Source organism: Montipora foliosa, chromosome 11 (assembly GCF_036669935.1).
Source record: "Montipora foliosa isolate CH-2021 chromosome 11, ASM3666993v2, whole genome shotgun sequence".
In the NCBI taxonomy this organism is placed as follows: Eukaryota; Metazoa; Cnidaria; class Anthozoa; order Scleractinia; family Acroporidae; genus Montipora; species Montipora foliosa.
In genome coordinates this window covers 39,211,046-39,233,545 of record NC_090879.1, presented here as the reverse complement: position 1 = coordinate 39,233,545, position 22,500 = coordinate 39,211,046, and the positions used below count along the sequence as shown (strand labels likewise).

General features: G+C 37.0%; 1 protein-coding gene across 2 annotated transcripts in view; it reads right to left on the bottom strand.

Annotated features, from left to right (window-relative positions):
• Positions 1 to 195: 195 nt before the first annotated feature.
• The window catches only part of LOC137977447 (N-alpha-acetyltransferase 25, NatB auxiliary subunit-like), a 54,456-nt gene continuing 32,151 nt past the window's right edge, over positions 196 to 22,500 (bottom strand). Inside the window, exons 17-29 of one of the 2 annotated variants that reach the window (XM_068824661.1) lie at positions 22,259 to 22,358; positions 21,126 to 21,173; positions 20,093 to 20,196; positions 19,375 to 19,436; positions 18,626 to 18,695; positions 18,350 to 18,392; positions 15,465 to 15,659; positions 13,286 to 13,409; positions 12,352 to 12,420; positions 10,975 to 11,072; positions 8,012 to 8,116; positions 4,663 to 4,806; positions 196 to 3,008 (exon numbers count right to left, since the gene is read on the bottom strand). In XM_068824661.1, the coding sequence (XP_068680762.1) occupies positions 2,886 to 3,008; positions 4,663 to 4,806; positions 8,012 to 8,116; positions 10,975 to 11,072; positions 12,352 to 12,420; positions 13,286 to 13,409; positions 15,465 to 15,659; positions 18,350 to 18,392; positions 18,626 to 18,695; positions 19,375 to 19,436; positions 20,093 to 20,196; positions 21,126 to 21,173; positions 22,259 to 22,358 (1,285 nt within the window). In that variant the 3' untranslated portion in view covers positions 196 to 2,885. The remainder of the gene's footprint in view (positions 3,009 to 4,662; positions 4,807 to 8,011; positions 8,117 to 10,974; positions 11,073 to 12,351; positions 12,421 to 13,285; positions 13,410 to 15,464; positions 15,660 to 18,349; positions 18,393 to 18,625; positions 18,696 to 19,374; positions 19,437 to 20,092; positions 20,197 to 21,125; positions 21,174 to 22,258; positions 22,359 to 22,500) is intronic. The other variant, XM_068824663.1, reaches the window with a different exon arrangement.

The following is a 22,500-nucleotide window of genomic DNA, read 5'->3' as shown; positions in this document are numbered from 1 at the left end:
TGTGACTGGCACTTTACAAGGGAATAATTAACAATTAGACCCATAGCTCGCAAGGGCTACGGGTCAATAGCCCATTCGGCTTCACCTCATGGGCTATTGACCCGTGGCCCTTGAGGGCGAAGGGTCTAATAATTATTGTTTTAGTATCACCCAACTAGTCGAACAGAAAAGGCAACAATAAAGTTAGCAAATGCAAGTTGAAGAAATATTTATTTGGGAAAAAAAAAAATCCAAAGTGACAGTTATGAACTGATTATGCCTGTTGTGCTTTGAGACCTGGCCCTGGTTGTTCAAAAGGCAGATTATCCCATCCATTATGTAACTCCACTGATTTATGTAGTGCATTTTCATGCACAAATTGATTTACGCATTGAACAGTGGAAATCCATCTTTTGAACAACCAAGGCCTGGCCTACTAATGCCAGCAAGGAAAGACAGATGGTCTTGTCTTAATACACTGTACCACTCCATTTTTTTAAGTATATAAAATTTATTTTATTGTGTGGTATGTATGATACACACCACACCATTTTTTGAATTCACATAGAAAAAGCAGAGGTTTGCATCAAACTTACATCACAAGGCTTGGTTTAATTCGTAAGCCAGAAAGTAACCATGCATACTGCAGCTGTAAAATGGCCTAATGTTGATGTAACATTTTAATCCATTACACAGAGCAGGGAAGTTAAAAACACTTTTAGTATTTTCTTAATGTAAACAAGTAGAGAAAGAGGCTCAATAAACAACATGTCATTAACTCTGAGAGAGCATAATTATAAAACAGGCTGATTTCTTGTTCAATGATGCCTTTTTTTGGTTACACGATATTAAAATTGCAAGATGAGCTAGAAAAGGCACAGGCAAATAGCCCAATCTCGATATATTAAAATTAAGTCCCAAGCAAAATACATCATCTCGGTGCTCTGGGGAATAAACTCATACAAATCCCTGTATTTATCCCCCAGAGCGGCAAAATCATGTTTCATTGAATTAATTTAATATATCGAAATTGGTTTATTGTATATCAATCAATAATAATTATTAAGGATGCATACACACCTCATTGAAAATGTATGAAAGACAAAATTCCAAGTTAATTTGTGTTTTTCACAATAAAAAATGCCCTGGGGTTTCAATAAAATTTGAAGTTGGCTGCTGGGTTGAGTAGAGCAACAGACTATTGTCATTGTCAAAATGAGATTTAATATTAGGTTTGAAAGAATCACTTCACTTGTTTCCCCAAAAATAAATTAATTTAAGAGATTCTTTCAAACCTAAGATAAAAATTGAGTTCGATAATAAAAACATGAAGTCGTCTGAACATGATCATCAATCTTGCTTTGGAAATGTGGTGTTTGGTAGCATTCTTTTAAAAATGGCATGCCCCCTGACACCTCTAGAAAAATGGGCATTACTGATTAGGTTCCTATGCTTCTCAAACCAGCCACCAGCTCCAAAGTAATTTTATCGAAATGCCTGGAGAATGCAGAAGCAGAGTCCTTTAGCATCACTTTTCAGCTCTCTCTATAATTATATAGAGCACAAGAGTGTAGTAGAAGTATGAGCCAGTTGGAAATTTCTTTAAGTTTAGGTGGGCTTTGGTTTACAAGCACTATTACAAATTTCTTGTTCTGAACATGCGAACCACAAAAAAATTTAACCCCCAGACCCATTGCAAGTGTGCTTGGAATGAAAAATTTGTCATACAAGTACTCTAGTCTAAAAGTTCTTATTACTTTTTCAGACTGGATTCTAACAAAAGTGTAAAATACAATTGCTTTAAGAGTTCAAGAACAACAGCTTAAAAATTTATGTACACCCTGCCCAGAAAACACTTGTAACAGATTTGCTTGCAAGAACTACATTGCTGCCGAAGTCTTTGCTCCACTTTTGGGCTTTGTCATAATTATCAACTGCATTGATCACATACCCAATATTATTAGTTGGTTCAATTTTGTCATTTTTAGCAAACTGAAATGAGCATATGAACGTGATACTTCAACGCAACTATTCCCTTTTTGCATGCATTTATGGGCCAAAGTGCAAATTTTGATTTAATAACATTCTAATGTCATGGTATTTACAATCCTTTTGTCAGCTACCTTGTTTCACATAACTCAGCCCAAGCAAAAGAGTATTTGACTGGAAAGTGAGGAGTTTGGAGCTTGCTACTGCTACTTCTGTAATTTAAAAAATAGGACTGGTTATTGTACAAAACTCTAACCCACACCAAGAAAGATCACCAAGTTGTGGTAGGTTCCATTGCGTTATAACAAGAGCTGTCATTATTACAGGGTTCTCAATAGAATTTTGAACAGCAGTTTGCTGATCCATTTTTGGGTGTAACACTGCAACTGATTGACATATTCATTTACTGATCAAGGCGGTTTTAATGCTGCAACACGTACAAGAGACACCAGTGACAGGAGTTCCAGGTTCAACTGAGAACCCTGATTATTGGTTAAAAATAAGCTTGTCAACAAGGATATTAGCCAACCATTTTGAATGATGCTCCAAGTTAGCATACTTATCCTACTGCCATATAGTCAGCTGGCTACTGACTTCAGTAATCAGCGAGTATAAGCTGTCAAAGGTGACAAATTGTATAGAATGTCTTTTCTTTTTAAGTGGTGCCTGACCTTAAATCCTTAAGGTCTATAATCCTGCTGATTTTAAATGCTAATCAGGATGGGGAGGTTGTTTTTCAGTGGGCGATTGCTTTGCACAAATGCACTTGAGACATCAATGTACTTCTTTGTGTCACTCACGGGAGCCACCACCTGGTCATGTGTCCAAGCAAGTTCTCTGCTTCACTGAAAGTTGGACAACTATTGAAGGGTGCTTGCTTCTTTTAAAACACTCATTTTCTTTGCTTTCCACAAGTGCTAGATTTGAAGAGACTTGGCAAATTTCAATTTGAGATGCAAAAGTTCTGATATCTCTTTGACTGACTGTTTGTAGCTGGTTTGCAACTTCTCCCAAATCTCTGATACAATTGAAGACTTTGTCTACAAAAAGGAAAAAAAACCCAGTAAATTTAATGAGCACACTGTTGTTCAATGAGAACAGCATCTGAATGATACGCTAGTTAAGAAATAAACTAAAGGTTTCCCTTTTACATTAACTCACTGACTCCACGGAGTGAGATTTAATAGATTGTAGCGCCAGATGGTTTTACTCGTCAATGGAGGGTGGTTCGGCAGTCACTGGGTTAAAATAACAAAATACTTCTGACAATTTTCACACCTTCAAATTTATGATCATGTTTGCCTTCTTAACCCTTTGAGTAACAGGAGTGACTGGTAAGTAAATCACAATTTCAATGCAATGTCAGTCAGACAGCTTAAGAAGTGTACTCTTGATATTACACCAAATTCTCACGACTACCTGACATGACAATGAAATCCATGGTACTAGTCAAGAGAATGAACGTTTTGATCACAAGAATGTATGTTTTGATCATGGGAATGAGAGTGTGGTCAACCCACTGATTCCTGGGAGTGAATTGACAGATTTACTCTGACGTCTGGATCAAGTAACTAAATATCAAATCAAAACAAAGGCATTGTTCCACTTGAAGCATAAATTGTACAAAACCCATGTGCTTATGGTCATTATCACATACGGGGCAAAATTACTTAATGCTGAGACGGAGGGCGTTTTTTCTTAATCACAAGGGAACTTTTGGTAATCAAGAGTGCATGATTACTTTCTCATGATTGGTTAATGGTTGCTTTTTCTCAGGGTTTGTACTGGATTTTGTGTATAAAATTCCAGGAGTTTTCAAGAACAAGAAATTAAGTTTCCATGAAAGTTTGTAAGAGGATTTCTATGCCATACGACATGTTTCAGTGTTTTCTTTGCTGAAAAAGGCTACCTTGATATTCTTTCCCACTCCCTGCAAGTTAAGTGCACACACAGGCGTTTTATTTTTTGCATTTAATCTTTCCCAAATAGTCAAATTTGGGCTCAATTTTTGAACTGTCTCTTTAACTTTGCATGATGCAATCTCAACAATTTCCACCCCAGCAAAAATTCAAGGAGTTTTCAAGCAGTTTACCACCAAATCCCTTTTTTCAAGGGGTTTTCAAGCACCCTGGAAGTCCAAAATTAAATCCCAGGGTCTTTCAAGGACTTCAAGGAGTAGCACGAATCCTGTTTTCTGATCAAGTGAAGTTACATGTAGAAGAGAAATCTTCCAGATTCTGACACTGATTAAACTGCTTTTTGTACGCATATAAAGTACATTTTACGTGCTATTTCTATTGTCAGCAACAATTTATTGAATTGAACTCTTATCAAATGAAAGCATGTTAAGTTGATTGTCATCTGTTGTGGCACTGAACAAATTTCCTTCAATAATTTTGCCCTTTATGTGATAAACATGTAATTGCAATGTGTCCTTGTGCAATTATGGATTTATTTCACTTGTCTTTTTTAAAGTTTTCCAAATTGCCCTTGTCGCCTTGCGACTTGGGCAATTTTGTGAAAACTAGCCCTAACCCAAGAAATTAATCCTTACTTGCCCTTGCCCATGCGATTACATAAACTAAAATGTATCATAGATCATGATATTGGTCTGGACACTTCCAAGAGATTTATTTTTGTGGTACTCAATGTACAGCAGTACTTCTTTAAGATTATGAAGCTTAAAGATCTTACCTCCTTGTCAAGTTCAACCAGATTAGACTCTAACAAATCATCAGATAACTGTTCAATGTTTACTTCTACAAGTGCAGCATGGAGATCAGTCATGGACGATTGCAGAGTGGCGAGGAACTCCCTGAATGGCATAAACTCCTCATTCTGAATTAAACAACATGTACATTTTGAATTCTCTGTGTATGGTAGGTTTTTAGAATAATTTTATTATTGAAACATGTTGCATAACAGTCTCCTCAAGGAGAGAAACAAATTTCTACTCTAAATTCTCACATTAAGTCTAAGAAGTGATAATGTATACATCTTGCAAACTCCCACATATTAAAGCATGTGTCACATGCCAGCCAATCAAGAACATCAACCACTAGTATAGATGGCAAATTCTCATGCCTGATTCACAACATTACTGCAGACTAGACTTTTTTGTTTTGTATGGTGACCCTATTAGTGATATTCTATCAAACTAAGGAATTCATTCATGCATTTTTAGTGGAGCACCACTATTAGGAAAATATGATAACCCATCAATGCGAGAAATTCTGCTTTTAGCTATGATGTCATCATACAACTGTCCGTCCATCTGTCCACCCCTCCATGTATGCCAATGTGACCAGTATCACGTGACCATATCACAGGCTTAAGTTTAGAGCTCATCGAGGTGGCCATACTCCAGCTAATTTACAGAATACATCCTCCATGTTATGGTCAATTGACACCTGTCAAAACAAGGTAGCTGCTGACCAGTATCACAGGACCATATCATGGACTCATGTTTAGAGCTAATCGAAACCAGCTCTTTTCTTTCTTTTTTTCAAAAGTAGACTGCTGACCACTGGTTTTTCATTGGATTGCAGGCTTAACACAGGTTAACTCCCTCTAATCAGGACCAGGCTTAATTTTTCGCACGCTTTCTGTGGCTTGACATGATTAAACAATATACCAGTGAGAGCTCAAACTTGGTGGAAGAAGTTACTTCACAAATTCTTTTCTTGGACACTAAACCATCTGTTATTATATTTGTACAGATGCCTTATTTCTTCAGCAATGAAACTCGGTACTCTTTTTGGACATAAAGAGTTGACTTGTTTGCTTGTTTTGCTCTTAAATGTGAGCGAACATGTGTTTTTTTTACTCCGTTTGCCTAACCATTTTTTAATGTGCCTCGACAGTGATAAGAAATTTTTTCTCTTATGTTATAAACACGTAATTGCAATGAATTCTCCTAAAATTGAGGAGAATATGTGTGTTTTCAGAAGTTTGTTTCCTTTGAAGCATGTACAGGTAATTTATTGGAGATCTTGTTTGAAGGTTGTCCTTTCTTGGGTGTTTTGCAGATTCTTGTTCCCAGCCAAGCTGGCTTGCTTCATTGAAATACAACAAAATTCGAATGATCTTGTTCTCAGAGATTAAAGTGGAATAAAGTACATGAATAAACCTCTCTGTTGACTTTAAACTGACAAAGTCTCCTAACAATCTGTCACATCACAGGCTAGTACATTTGTGATTTCTAATTTTAGCGTGATTCCTATTTGCTGGCTATTGACAGTTGACTCTGAATTGGCTTTTTCCTTTTCCGTTCGCTTGATGAGGGTTTGCTCGTTTTCCTTTAAAGCTCATGTGATTCAAGAAAAATTCATTGCCCAACTGATGACTTCCACAGTAAATTTCACTTGAAAAACCGATATCACAGTACACATTGCTCTTCGCGATTCATGCGATATTGGTTTTTCCTTTGAAATTCACCATGGAATTCATCGTGAGTTAGGCCATGAATTTTCCTATAGACTGAAGAAAGCAAAGAAAATGATTTTATTACGCAGTAACCAGAAACACTAAAATGTGAACAATTCCAAATCCTTTTATTTCCTCTAACCCAACAGCCAGTAAGAACAAATAACCCGGGAGCTCTGCTTTTATGCTAGGCTAAATCTATATAATTATCAGGGTCAAAGTTTGGAAGTTGTCAGGACTATATTAAAATTTCAGCCACAAAAATACAAAAACCTTGCACATTTGACTTACAAATATTTTGGCAGGTATATTAATTAATGACCATTAATAAATAAACTAGGGAGCAGCGATAGCACAGTGGTGAGATGTTTTTCCCTGCATATTCTGGTTTTCTCCTCTCCTACAAAACTAGCCGACAATTTGTTATGCATTGATTTGATTTGTGTACAGTGTCCCCAGGTAGTTCCCCAGTGCTAATACAATTGACACTAAAAATAAATACCTCGTACTAACTGAGTTCGAGGTCTGTACAGTAAATAATTGATTTATGGCTTAAGTGCAAAGCGCATGGCCATAAATGAATGGGAAAAAAACGAGGATGCGTACCTTACAGTACACACCAAAAAAACAAGGTCCAGCGCGTGTACGTGGAAACTAGTTGAAGTCAAGCAGAAGGTTCAACTGCCAGAAAGATTGCCATGTCAAAATAAAAAAAAAACTTAATCTTCGTGGCTGTTTGAAATAGCTGCTTGCCAGATTCAAACAGTTTCACAAGTTTACATAACAGAAAAGACACGGAAAACCTACTAGGGAACGTTTTATCGAAAGTTCAAATTTAGTGGGCCGTACAGTGGGCCATACTGTAGAATACGGCCTGCTAATTTAGCCAATCACAGCGTGCGTGAGAGATATAATAAAGTCCATTATTATTATTATTATTATTATTATTATTATTATTATTATTATTATTATTATTAAAATATTATTAGCTAGTAGATATCCCAAACAGAAGAACTGAATATGTGGCTGAGAGATTTGATAGTAAATTGCGAGGTGAGTTACTGTTAAATTGCTTTATAGCATTTCTCACAACTTTTCCAGCACGAGGATAGGTTCAAGAGGAGCAGGCGAGCCTGGAGCTGCTTGCAACCCCACTGACAAGGAAAGAGCTTTTTAAAAAGCTACATGGGGGCATATAAGGCCAGTTACTTTGAAAGTTTCAATTATGGTGGGCAGGGAGGGACCAAGGGCTGTGAAGGTTTGACAAAGAAAGGTGATAAGGTTGATGGTGTGCTACGCACCTCATTGGTTATCTATCACTTCATATCCAGCACACCCTCATAGAATAATAATTGTTAAATATTTTTAGGATGTTGTGGACCCAGGGTGCTGAGTGCATGGAAAGGATGTGGAGTTGGTTGGGCATGTACTTGGGTTGTATTTGTTTAAGGCAAAGGGATTTCTCGCATCAATAGGTTACCATATTTTCTTAAGGAGCGGAGCTCCCTGTGTGCCGAAGGCACGCATGGAGCTCTGCCATGGAAGAGTGCATGACAGTATTCAAGAATACCTTGCCTGGAGAAAACAATTTTTTTAAAATTTTCATAACAATACTTACAGTTTGTGCAGGAATAGCCTTCTTTTTCTTGGCCTTTCTGCTGCCTGTCTGCTTCTGTAGAAATGTACAGCACACAGCTGCTATCAATGTAACACAGCAATGGGTCTGTAGGAAAACAATGCAACTGTTATAGAAAACACATACATGAAAGCAACCCCCCGATGTTCAAGGTGTAATATATGCCAGTGACAAAGATGATAGTGGGGCAAAGCTGCGAGAGAAGCAAAGGAAGGAGAATAAGAGAGAATTTCAATAAAGAACACCATAAAGCTGAGAGGAATAATGCGAGAGACAAAACACTTATTTCCAATGGTTAGCTCTCAGCACTTATTTAAAATGGTTAGCTTTCAGATAAGCTTAATGTTTTCCTTCTTAATGCATGCCTTGCTGCCTCACATATTAGTTATTAGGTTTTGTTTGCTTAATACTTTAGTCTTTTTTAGTCTTTTTTATCTTATTTCTCTATTTACATAGCTGTACAGCGCTCTGAACTCTAGCATGGGCGCTATAAAAGTCTTATATATTATTATTATTATTATTATTTTGTAAAACTAGCTAAAAAAAAAAAAACAAAAACAAAGAAGGCCTGAAGATGTTTGCAATTCTGTGTTGACAGAGAGCCTGGCACCTTTCAACAATCACACACCACATCGCCATTCAAGCTTACAGCAGACATCATTGGCAAGTTTTCTTGTCATCATTCGTCAGACATACTACAACCAAACTCTCGACGCCATGTAAATTAATATTGGATTGCAGTACATTTATCTGCAATGAATGCACTTGTAAGCAATGTTTGGGACAGTTTGTTCTTTTTGGACAAGTGGTTTGATAAGTTTGAACCTGCGATTTGTTGTAAACTGAACAGAGACATCGGTGTAAAGATTATCAGTCAAACGAAAAATGTTGTGAAAGAAATTGCTGTGCATAATTATAATTTCAGTTTTAGTTGTTGACTAAAATTATTGTTGGTTATTGTTTGCAAGGCTTGTTTGTTTACTGCTGTCAGCTCAGAGGTGTTTGATCTGTTTGATCACTGTAAACTGTATACACTAATGACAATTAATTTTGTACTTTATGCAGAAGCATAATTATTTCCATTTACACTTTATTGCTCTCTGGGGCTAGAAACAGTAGCTCAGCTTTTAGGCTTGGCTAATTCTATATAATTATTAGACTAGCCCCTTGGCAAGAGGCAAATTAAGGACAACTGAAAAATCAGAGACCTAGAAAGGATTAACCTGCGATCAAGCGTACTTTTCTTGAGACAGGGCGCTAAAAAGTACGCCTGATACAATTTCTTAACGAGTCGTCTGCCGTCCACCCATCAAGAGTGATGTTATCATGTGTCATGCTATAAATGTGAGCCAATCAGATTTTACCGGAAATTACCTGCACGCTGCGATTCAAGTAAAGACGCGACAAAAACAAAATAGCACTCTGGCTTTGATTTCTGCAATCAAAGCTATTTCTGCAAATCCTGCTTGACAGTTGGTGCGGTTTCTCTGTTCAAACCATCAAGGAACAAAGAATTTCGAGATAAAATGGCAGAAAAAGCCCGAATTCTTTATGTCATCATCAGGCGCAATCAACAGTGCAATAAACTTTATTTAAACTCGAATATTTGAGATGCCAATAAAAGATGCTATAAAAATAGATATGAGGAAAATGGACTTTGAGAAATTCTACTTTTTCAGCAGCAGCTACTCAGCTATCATTTTGTTAGAAGTGTGTTCAGATTGTTCAGCGATTCCGTAAACAGTGTCGAATTTCTCTGTCAAGCTCGGCTGATTCCCCGAATGTGGCAGCCCTAAAGTTCTATTCGGTTCTTTTTGGATTCGCAACTTGTTGCTTCCGAATATATTCCAAAGGACTTGCCACAACTACAAACGTTTTCGAGTTGGTGGAAGAAGAACGATGCATTTACTTCTAGAATCTTCGGGCCTGTATTAATAACACTATTGCGAAATCCCGTAGGAAGTATAACTGTAATGTCTTCTTTTACTCAAACCATTCTTCGGATGCATTCTCTCCGCTCTTCCTTTAAAGGCTTTTGAAAAAAATCTGAAATCGCAGCAACAGCAGCTGTAAACAGAGCCTAAACATCACTCGTATTGAAATCCTTCTTGGCGGTCATAATTTCATCAGCTGTTAACCGATTTACAAGAAGTATGATTTGCAATTCTGTAACCAATCGGAGCGAGGCTCCAAAAGCTCTATTGTTTTTCGGCCAATCAGAGTAAAGTCCAGATTCTGGACTACGAGCAGACGACTCGTTAAGAAATTGTATCAGGCGTACCTTTTCCTACCATGTCCAAGGAAAAGTACGCCTGATCGCAGGTTAAGAAAGGATCTGAACCAATGACTTCAATAACATTGGTTGGATGCTCTACCCATTGAGCTACTGGAACTCCTGGGGAGCTACATGTACAGCCTCACTACCTACATGTAGCCCTCCCAAAATGTTGTTTTTTCAAATGGGCTCAGAAACTTGTGTGGCTTGAACAACATTGCGAGGGGAGGGTAAGCCGTGAAAGCTTCAGATATGAATATTCATGTACCATTCCAAGGAATTTTGTCACAGTTTGTCGGTCATATATCTAGGTCCTAAATGAACAATGTGTCCCACTGGTCTGCTGGCTCTACAATGTCACGCCCTTCAAGATTCAAATTCATGTTCAAGGTGTAATGTGCCTGTGAGAAGGATGATAGACTTGTTTCTTCGCAATGGGCAAAAGGACAACTGAAAACTCAGAGACCTGGGCAGGATTCAAACCTACAACCACCATAACACAAATTGTGACAAAATGATCACAAACTTTCAGCAGATCCAAAAAAAGCTCCAAAGGAACTTGACCTACATAATTAACGTCATGATTAAGTCAACATGACCTGCCCTTTAACCATATCAATATTAATTTAAATGCTTTTATCAGAAGATTCATATCTGTTCTGCAACTAACCTCCAATAAAAGAACTAGAGGTTCCAAGACATCTCCATTAACCATTGTCTTCTCTTCATTTCCTGTTGTGAGATTATCTATACACCTACCAGTGCTATCTGAAGATAAACATGATGAGCGTCATGAGAAATGCTGCCTTAATTCTCTCAAATATTCAACAGAAGACATGTACATGTAGTAAAAAGCACTAAATTAACCCATTGAATCCTGAACCACCCCCAACTGAGTCAAATCATCTGGCATTAGACAGAGTACAATCTCTTAAGTCTCTCTCTACTAGGAGTCAATGAATTGAAAAGAAATTTTACCCAACAGGTTGTGCACCACAGGAGGAGGGGTGACCCAGAGCTTTGGGAGTGGGATTTGCATGATTTGCATTTCAGGCTTCAATTCCTACAGTGACCACCAAATAGATAATTTTGTCTGCAAAGGTTCCAAGTTCAACTCCACCAATATGTCAATAATGGAAGTTGGGTTTCTTAATGCTCAAGACGAGGTGCAACTTTTACTGTATATCCAATACACAGCCCCACAAACTACAACTACAGCATTTAAATATTTAAGGACCTTTGGAAGCCAGGGTAATGGGACAGGCTTATTCCAACTGCTGCCCAAGAACACTTAACTAACAACAGCAACAACCACCACCATTTCATTTGTTTTCCAGAGATTATAATAGAGACAATGTTTGAAAGGTTAGGCTATGACACAATTATGATGATTTCTTGCTCTCAGAAGCAAGGATACAATAATGCCTTTCCTCAGAAAGTTTTGCTCTGTTTCTCCTCAACCATACAGTTCTACACTGTCATGTAGGTGTCGGATGTTTTTCATCATGGGAAAGGAATTACTAGTTGTTTGACTCCTGGGAGTGATTAAGATTTAACAGATTTTACAGTACTGTTTAATGCCAGATGATTTTACTTGTCATTAGGGGTGGTTCAAGAGTCAGTGGGTTAATTTCTCTTTGTCAATACATTGTGCAATATTCTTATGACTTATAATCAGATTCAAAAGTGATTCAATAATGTGTGGCCATGTAACATTGAAAAGTAATCCAGCTTTTTTCTCCTTGACGACTCGACACTACAAACCATAGCTTGCAATGGCAGTTTCATTTTACAGTTCTAACTTTTTGAATGACAAGCAGAATCAGTCATCATCAGATATGTGCAGAAAAAAAGATCATAACAATACAGCAGGATACTGCTCAGTACTGTATTTTAGTATTTTATAATTTTCATTTCATATTTTAATTGAAAGAATGGTGTTGAGAAGGAAGTATGTGTACAACAAGCAAAAAAGCATAAGATTAAACTCTTATGTAGGGATGCTTATTATTCCTACTGACAGGATCAGTAAAATGACATGAAATACCTTTTAGCGTTCTGGAAACCACTTCTAAATGCTCTTGAATTATTCTCCAGCAATCTTTGGAACTGGCATCTGCAAGTTACATGGAAAAAATGCAATGTAGAAAATGAAATCATGTTCTGCTGAAGATAAACACAACAAGATACCTTATGACTAAATTTGCACGACATTGAAATAAACTATAATTAATTTTCTTGTACTTTCTTGTTGTTTGAAATCTTTTCCTTTCTGTAAGAGATTCAGTGAAAATGACAACTTAACAAACTGATGCTGCTTTCCAACAATGCTTCTCTCCTCGAAGTTCTAATAAAATTGAATTAACTTCATCACCAATTACTGCCTAAGGTGTTGGCCGGGGGAATGCTATAGTCTAGGCAGGGCAACAACCCTGTGAGCAGGAACCTGCCCTATGCAGCAGCCAGCCACACTGTCACACTGAAAGGAATTCAGTGGAAAATCATACTACCTCTTGCCTGCCAAAAGTATACTTACCAACACCATTTAATCAAGAGAGACGGAGCAAGAATCTGCAAGGATTTGCAGTAAGTGATCCGTGACGATCAGCTAATTCAATGCAAGTGCAAATGAGAGATCCACCCCTGCAATCATCCCACAGACCACGGCCCCCTGCAGGTCATGTAAACTTGGCTCAAGGTTAACCTAGCCTAAACAAATTACTTAGCCACACTGATAGATCCCAAAGTCTAACCACCCTTGAGCACTTGACATAATCTAGTGTAAAATACAACTACATGTACTAAAAACTCTCCTGCTTCTGAAGTGATAGTCTACACTCCCCAAAAGATAAATCCCTTAAAACAAACATGTAACCCATGACTCCCAGGGGTCAATGTGTTAATAAGAAACAGAAGACCATCTGCCTAGTGGAAAACTAGCCAAAAAAAAAAAAAATCAACGAAACAAAAATTGTTCCCACCTTGTGTTGTGTGATAGAGATGGTGGGCTTGATCACACACTCTCAGCATAGCCACTAAAACATTTCCATGTTGGCCATCAACAAAGCCCTGTAACCTGGAGCAAGGAGGACCCAGCGGGGGAAGCTGTACAGAAAAAAAGGTTTACTACATGAACACTTATAATAAATACTTAGAACTAATATTGGTAATCAAGTTTTTATTCTGAGTTACTTACATGTTACACTTTATTATTCAACACATTGTGACAATGTCCAAATATGGTCATACCATGCTCAATATTCGTCGCGCGTTCTCAACACATATCCTGAGATTATTGCTGGTTTTCACTCACGTGATCAACAGCCATGTTTTTCAACGAAAACAAAAGGAAGCGTTTGCATAATAATAGAGTTAAATTCCCGGAGGATTTGGTCGGGGCATCAACATGGCCGCCTTTTCTTTGTTTAGGGGCATCAACATGGCGGTCGTGACGTCATGTGAAAACCGAGAATACATAATTTTGTGTTGTGTAGAAAAATGGTAGTTTTTCCAGCTTTTTTTTCCCAATTGCTGGTTTTCACTCACGTGATCAACAGCCATGTTTTTCAACGAAAACAAAAGGAAGCGTTTGCATAATAATAGAGTTAAATTCCCGGAGGATTTGGTCGGGGCACCAACATGGCCGCCTTTTCTTTGTTTAGGGCACCAACATGGCGGTCGTGACGTCATGTGAAAACCGAGAATAAACTTAGAAAATTGTGCTTTGTCATCAATGCGTTGAATAATAAAGCAATTATCCTGCTCAATCTTGCGGAATATTGCCTGATTTTAGCCAACTCGGCCTACAGGCCTTGTCAGCTAAGTATCAGGCGATATTCTGCACGATTTCGCAGGACAGTTGTTAAATATAGTAACTTATCTATCCTTTACGGGTTCAATATGAACTCACATAACGACCAGCTCCCAGACATAGACATAGACATAGACTTTATTACGACTCCTCTATACGGGGCTATTCTGTCGTAATATACAATACTAAAATAATATGTATTAAGAATAAAAAGTAACAACACTATCCGACGTTTCGGAGTCAGACTTGACCCCATTATCAAGGTTAAACTGTACTGGAAAAATTCGCAATTTAAATACAACGGGCGTTAGGTCAAAACAAAGACATGCATAAATGGAAATTAAACGATTTATGCATGTCTTTGTTTTGACCTAACGCCCGTTGTATTTAAATTGCGAATTTTTCCAGTACAGTTTAACCTTGATAATGGGGTCAAGTCTGACTCCGAAACGTCGGATAGTGTTGTTACTTTTTATTCTTAATACGTTTTCTAAATCGATCCTTCTTAAAATAATATGCATTAAAAAATTCATAAAAATGCAAATATATACATGTATAGCAAAAAAAAATATTTAGATGGGTAATACAGTATTAAAAAAGGTTATACAAAATTAATTAAGATATATTTTTTAAGAAATGAGCAGCAGCTTTCTTTTGAAAACTTAAAATATTGTTAGTCGCCCGAATATATTCAGGGAGTAAGTTATATTCTTTTGCCCCGCGAAAGGCAAAAGAGTGTTGACCAGTTGATAATCTACATTTGGGAAGGTTTAACTGTGACTTATTTCTAGTGCTACGTCCTGATACACTAAATCTATCATGAAATAAATTACATAGATAAGGAGGTGCCTTGATAGCTCGCTTTGTACTAAGTTTTTTTTAATAGTTTTCCAATGTTATTTGAGTTAGTCACAAGGCCTTGAGTTTATCAATTTATTACCACAAAGAGTTACCCTATTGAAATTAGTCTTAGCTACTAATTAAAATTATTACCCGTAATTACTAAAAGTTTGACCCTTTTCATTTGAACAGTTTTCAATCATGAGTGACCCTTGAACCACAAAAAAATGGCACACTAAAATAAGTTTTGGCGGATGAGAATAAAATAGGAAGTTCCAGAATGTTAAAATGTTGTTTCTAGCGAAATGCAAAAGGAAATACATGTACATCGACATCCTACCCCTGATATAAAATACACTGACCAAGACTAGAGGTGGGTGGTTGAGGACTGCTTTAACCTTGTTAAAAAGAGGTTAAAAGAGAAATGTACTAAATGAGACTTTTTAATGACAAATCCTAAACTGTACATGTTTTTTGTAAAAACTTACTCGCTTGTATTTTAACTGTACCTTTTCTCGTGTTCCTGGGTGTTTATCAGCTGTTTCTAAAACCTCTGTCAGCTCAGTAATGACTTCCTCCAAAGGAGACAAATACTCAGCAGCACCATTGTTCAGGGCATCTGTATTTTGTTGAGGACTGGGTACTAGGGCCAAGGTTAGTGCCAGGGCTCTCAGCATAAGGAACCTCAGTTTTAACCATAAAACCTATCAGGAAAATACCAAAATATTTACAATATCTATTCAGTAAAAGACAATAGTAACACAAACGTGCAAAAGAAAGTAATCAAAATGGAAACTAAATTGCATGTACATGCACATTAACAGGAAATGCAATACACACTGTGTATGACACGTGTCAAAAAGTGTCTCTTTATCCTGTTCCTTAATATTTGTCTTGTCTTTCATACTATACATCCATTGCCACCTAACATGATTATTAATTTTATGGCAGTGTTTTCGGGGGGTCCATAAAGAGCTGGACACCTGGCAAATTGCCCAGTTAATGTGCCTTTAACTAGTAGTATTCATTTTCTTTTACAAGAAATGTTCAATGCCTGGCTGCAAAAGCTGGATGACCTCTAGGGCAAATCCTTTATGAAACCCTGTGTTTATCATGGTGGTAAATAATTACAGTCAAACCTGTTTATAACAGCCCTTTATTATATGGCTCCGTCTCACAAGGACTGGGAACTACCAAATTCACGAATTGGATAGGCTGAAATCGATGTTTTGTGGTGAAAAATAATGAGTACTGTTCATGGGAGTGCCAAAAAGTATGATGAGAAAATAATGTAAGGAGGACAAGAAAACTTTGGCAGAATTAAGCTCAGCTCATCGCCACTCATCGCTGTTCGCAAGCAAAATGTCACTTAGTACAAACCAGTTACATTAAACGAATTAAATTGTTCTTGTTTGCCAAATAATAAACATCTTATTAAGTGAGCTTAGTCAGAATGTATGGGAGAATCTTGACCTTGGTCGTGCATACAGGCCTCACTGTATTCTGTCTGTAACTCACACAACCTTGGTCTAGATCCTCCCATACAGACCTCCTGCTCAGTTAATAAGAGTTAAGTATTAAGCAGCCAGTTTTCGAAGTCCCGATTTTTCGCTCATACAAACACTGTATTTTTTACCTGTATCAGGTGGCCACGACCACCCTGTAGCTGTCCTATGTTTGTCTTTCTTTGTCATTGTTACCTGTATTAAGTGGCCACCCTTAAATGGAAACTAAGAAATGTGTCCTTTTATGCAGTATTTTATTGTTTAAAATTTGATCTGTCGTCATTATAAAGAAATAACATGTACAAAGCTACTGTAAGCTGATAATTGGCTGTTTAATATTGTTAACGCTTTCCAGATGTCCGACAGTTAACGACTTTCTCTACAAACAAAGTTTTAAATGCCGAAGCGCCAGACATATGTGTCAGACTATTTTAAGTCGCCATAATTCTTACTCAATTACTTAACTAAAAGGCTTGGATAGACTGGCTCGGAAATGTTACAATTTTAAGAAAAAACACAAGCTGGCATTACAGCCCCCACCCGCACACATGGGCTCTGTGCAGGTGTGGTATACAAGTTTTTGTGCGTGGGCTGTAATGCCTGCTACGTCGGCGAAACCACCTGGCATTATTCTACGCATGTATATGAGCACATGTTGAGTGATCGCCGGGCCTCTCACATTTTTAAACACTTTCAGCAATGCTGCACTTCATGCTCTAGTGATTGTTTCAGTATCCTAGATCACGCTTCCATCACCTTCCAGGTTAAGATAAAGTAAGCTACCTATTCATATTCAATGAGAAAACCTACACTAAATTATCAACTTCATCATGTCAATTTTAAACTTTCTTTTTAATATTTTACATCGTCATGTTTCCTTTTTGTCCTATAGTTTATTAGCATTTTGCACACACTATAATTATATTTATCTCTGTACTTTGTAATTCAATCTGAAGATGGCAGAAGATTATATTAAAACAATGTCATGTATTTTTTAGAAAATTTTGTGTTATTTCTTTCAATTCCTTTAACTTGAACAGTTTTATTGTCTATTGTGCAACTTTTAATTAGCAACATTTCTTTTACAACTGCACATTGAACGTAACAACTATGAAATTACGGAACGAGATATTTGTTGTGAACTGTAAGTCAGAAATAAAATTCTGTGTACTGTAGGAAAGAAGAAGAAATTTATTGCACAGTACTTGTACACAATGTTCACTATACTACCCCTTTAAGTTACAACTTTGCTTAACTATTGATCGCTTGAAAGAGTGTTGATTGTTTCCTAACATGAAGTGTTTTTTGTATGATACCGCATTAAAATTGACATTAGACCAGGCCCAGTGAGTATTTTTAGTGATCCTGTATTAAGCGGCCAGTTCCTCAAGTCCCAAGGGTGGCCGTTATAATAAATGATAATAATAATAATCACTTTGTTTACCCTCGGATTTTTAGAGTAGCTAGTAATTAATATCTCCGAGTATTGAATGTATACAATTGTTAAGAATCCCAACTGGCAGGAGGTAAACCAATTGGCTATTTTACAAGTGCGCCAGGAAGTTGAACCAGGGACTACCTGAAACAAATTCAATGAGTGGTCAGAACACAGTATTGGCGTTATATACAGGTTCGACTGTATTGAAAATGATATCACTTGCAAGTTAATCACAACAGTTACTCACTAACCCATTTTAACCCTTTGATGCCTAAACCGGCCAGACTTTCACTCTGTCTAATGTCAGACGATTTTACTCGACAATGGGGCTACTCCCAGGAGTTAATGGGTTAAGGTTGTGTTTTACTACTATAAACATGTCCTACAAAGACATAGTACTGTCAGATCATGATGTTGCCACAACAGTTAACTTTGAGATTGATCGACTCACTTCCTGTTCCATGCACCTTGACTCCTGATCTGTCGTAAGCTGTCTAAAAAGACAAAGACACAAACTGTACAACTTACAATGCACCCAAACATGATCCAAAGTGGATGTGAGGAACTTTTACGTTAAAAAACTGTAGCTACAGCAATGGACCAGTAATTGCAAACTAAATGTAACATATATGTGGTAAACAAAGTGCACCAAAAATTGTTATCATTTGTCAGGAGAAAAATATATATCCATTTTGATTTAAGCAAAATCAATACAATCAACACAAACCTCTCAGGGGGATCCCATGATTGAAGTATCCTCAGATCTCTGTTGTCTTTCAGTTCTGTCATCCAGTCTTCTGTAATAAAAAATGAAGAAAAATGATTTAGACATCTCCAGAAAATAAAACTATATGTATCTTGTAAATTTAAACATTACACTATTTAAGAAATACACTGTGCTTAAAGGAAGGCAATAATATTATTATTAAATGATCCATTTTCCACTGAACCAAAAGCTTTCTTCGTAAGCATGAATATAAATTATTTGAAGTTTTGAAATACAACCGAAATGTACTAACTGTTCTGGATCAGCAAACAGTGCATTATTTTGTGGGAAGCCGTGAAAAGACAGCAGCTTTCAGAGCATGTGGTATTGCTCCATTCAGTAGAAAATTAATACGTTGATAATTTATAACATGATACATTTTGTTTTAGTACATGTATGTATTTAACCAGCTGCTCACTCAATTCAAGTGATTCATTACTCATCCACTCTACAAGGACACATGCAGTGGCTACTATTTTTGTGGTCACCCAGGAACAACCACAGTGACTAAAATTTCTTGTACTCATAATGCTAGCAATTAATTAAACCAAGTAAATTATATGCATTATGTCACAGAAGAACAAGAATGGAAAATGAATGTCACAATTTAAGGGGAATGTTTCAATCGGTTCCACTGCATGATGATCAAACTGTGAGAACACAATAAAGTCCTCTTAAATACATGTACCGGTAATTTATTAAAATATTACTTGCGAGCAAACACTTGTCCAGGAGGCTACTTTCTGTGAAATGACCTTGGGCATCTGCAAGACTAGCAAGCAAATAGTAATTGATTTAATTAGATTAAACTTTTTAAAGGTAAACATCCTGTTAGCCCTCTCACCCCTGAACCAGCCTCAAATGACACCTAAAATTGACTGGCAAATTAAACAGTAAAACCTACACTGTATTAACGTCATTCTCAGAAGAGAAAACGATTTACTAAAGGGGAGAATATTTTTGTGTGGACTTGCATGTACATCCCTGTCACCCCTGAAGAGGCCCCTATTGACATTGAAAATTGTCAAGCTGCATTACATAAAGTAAAATCTACAACTGTCTTTCTTGCTCTCAGAAGCAAGCCAGGATAAAACAATGCCTTTCCTCAGAAAGTTTAGCTCGGTTTTTCCTCAACCATACAGTTTAGGAGTCGGATGGTTTTCATCATTAGAAAGGACTTAGTTGCTTATTTATAACCAATAATTGGTAGTAAGAATCAGTCCAAGGAGTTAATTTTTAACTGGGTTCAGGAGTAAATGCCCTGGGTTACTTTCTTTCTGTCAGATGTATATGTTGTCACCCCTGAAGAGGCCCCTATTTATGTTATTGACATTGATTGTCAAGCGTTAGAGTAAAATCTACAAGGGTTACTCTTAGGGGGAAAAGGGGTACATGTAAACCAACGATAACTGTTACAGTGCACCATACCTGTTTGCCTTGACAAACACATCTAAAAGCATGTTTTCATAATTGACACAAGCAAAGTGGAGGGAGAGGTCAAGTTGTTTCTTGAAATCAATGAATTCAGGAATCTGTTAAAAAAAACAAAACATTATTACACACTCTTTTAAGTGGCCAAAAATATTAATTATTGTAAGAGTTATATTTAAGTCACCCCTGCAAGCTATAGCAGTAGGACTCCAATACTTGAAAATATACTGATTAATAATTCCACTCAAAATGAACACTATTGTTGGGACGACTGGGGAGGGCTAAATGTTTTTGGAAATTCAGTTGACGGCAAGGCAAATTTTGGGTTTTGAACAGACACTAAAATAATGTGACATAGCCCTTTTATTATAGCTCCTTTGCAATTTATACAGCTGCTTGAAATGTATTTTATCTGTCGTGACCGAAAACGTCGTCTTGTCACGCTTCTAATGTCGTTAGCAAATCAGGCAGCTTACATCATGAATTGGATTGGTGGACCGCTGCCTCAAAATGAGTGTGCTTGATCTTCGATCACCGCCTTTGACAAGGGCAGAGAAACAGAAATCGCTGCCGAAATTACTCATGTTCTGTGCCAATGCTTTTTGTGTTATTCGTAAAATTTAGGGTAATTTCTAAGGAAAAATAGCCGGCAAGTTCATGTCCAATAGACTGGCGAATTTTGCCGGCCGTCGGCTCTTATTGAAAACCCTGAATCCCAAGTTATATGTTGCATTAATCTATATTTTGAAATGAGACGTAACACTGCGGGCCGTCCAGTGAAGTACAATCAATATAGCATCTTTCCTCTGTACAGTTGTCTTCAACTACAATGTACAGTGTACAGCCTAAAGGCAACAAAGTTTTGACCAAAACATTGTTAAGAGTCGTACTTAATTCATCATTCATTTGGTTACTTCAATTCTCTTTGTTACGTTTAAAGTGTATTGCATTGAATTTATTGGACACCAAACAAAAAGTCTGATCACAAAACCCCAAGACTAAGACTTGCATCTTAAGGTTCCCTACAAACCTTCTCAAAAGATCCAAACTTGTATGCAGCAATAATGTGTTCAGGTGTCTAAGAGAACAAATTAAACAATCTTTTTAAAAAACCCTTTTGGCTTGCATAATTTGACATATTTTGACATATTTTGATATGTGGTCGATTAGGTGAAAATTGCCCACTGGGGAGAAACTTAAAAGCATAAATTTAATAAATCTAGAAACAAGTATTGATAAAGTGTATACAAATTACATTGAAAACCATCTGTTAAATCTTAAAGGTAGCTGATCAACTCAGCTGACAATAACATTTATTATATCCCAGTCAATTTTACTACCTCATGATCAGAGAATAACTTCTAACGCAAGAAAATTGGCAGAAGAACCCTGGAAAAGACAACCTTTGGCTGCTTGGTAACTATACTAAGTGGATCTTTTAAAGCACATGTTGGTCCCTGAAAAGCTGAGAATGTGCAATGCAAGCATGTACAGTGTACATAGTTAATGAGAGATAAATTTAATCACAAGTTATTGACTTGTGTTTTGCACAATCCAATTGCATAAGAACCACTAAAGATGAAAACTACTAGAAAATTGAGTGTGGACAATGTGCGAGCCAGCAAATTATAGCTGCGAGTCATGTGAGCAATGGCTGCCAGTCAACATGAGAGTCACACAGTTATTGAAAGCTAACTGTTTTAATCCTTGACACCTAAAGCTAAACTAAGTTAGTGGAATGCACTGTGTAAGTGAAGTGTGGCCAAGAAAATTTTATAATTCTAATGCTCTTTCTATGTTCCATTGACATACATTACATAGTTGAGAACCTCTCCCAGGGCCGGTTTTCAGGCCCATTACAACAGACAGAACAGGAACGAAGAACAAGTTTTTAACTGGCTGGTGGCAAACTAGTTGGCTATTTACAAGTGCAGCCGAGAAGTTGAACAAGGATCAAATTAAACCAGCAGTAAGAGGGAGTCTTGAAGCTGGGATCTCAGGTCTCAAGGCAAGCGCCCTAACCACCAAGCCACACTGCCTCACATGAGCTACTACTGGTAATAACAATTATGATAACTTCTATGGTGATCATTTTGGGTGAAACTGTGAACACAAATGTAAACTAAATCATTCTGTTTACAGTCTTTCTAACATACAACTTACATTTTTCTGATTCCCATAAAAAAATTTCAAAGTGTTTAGGTACATGGATGAAGCTGCCTCAAATTGACCAAGAGCTTCAACATAACGCATGACAGAGTACCTGGAAGTACACGTTATTAAAAATAAAACTACATGCAGGACCTTTCTTAAAGTTAAGTAATTGAAATACTGGTGTTAATTTTATGGCAAGCTTTGGTATTAATTAACAAAGGAATTTAAGAAAACAAGGAAAAAAGTGGTCA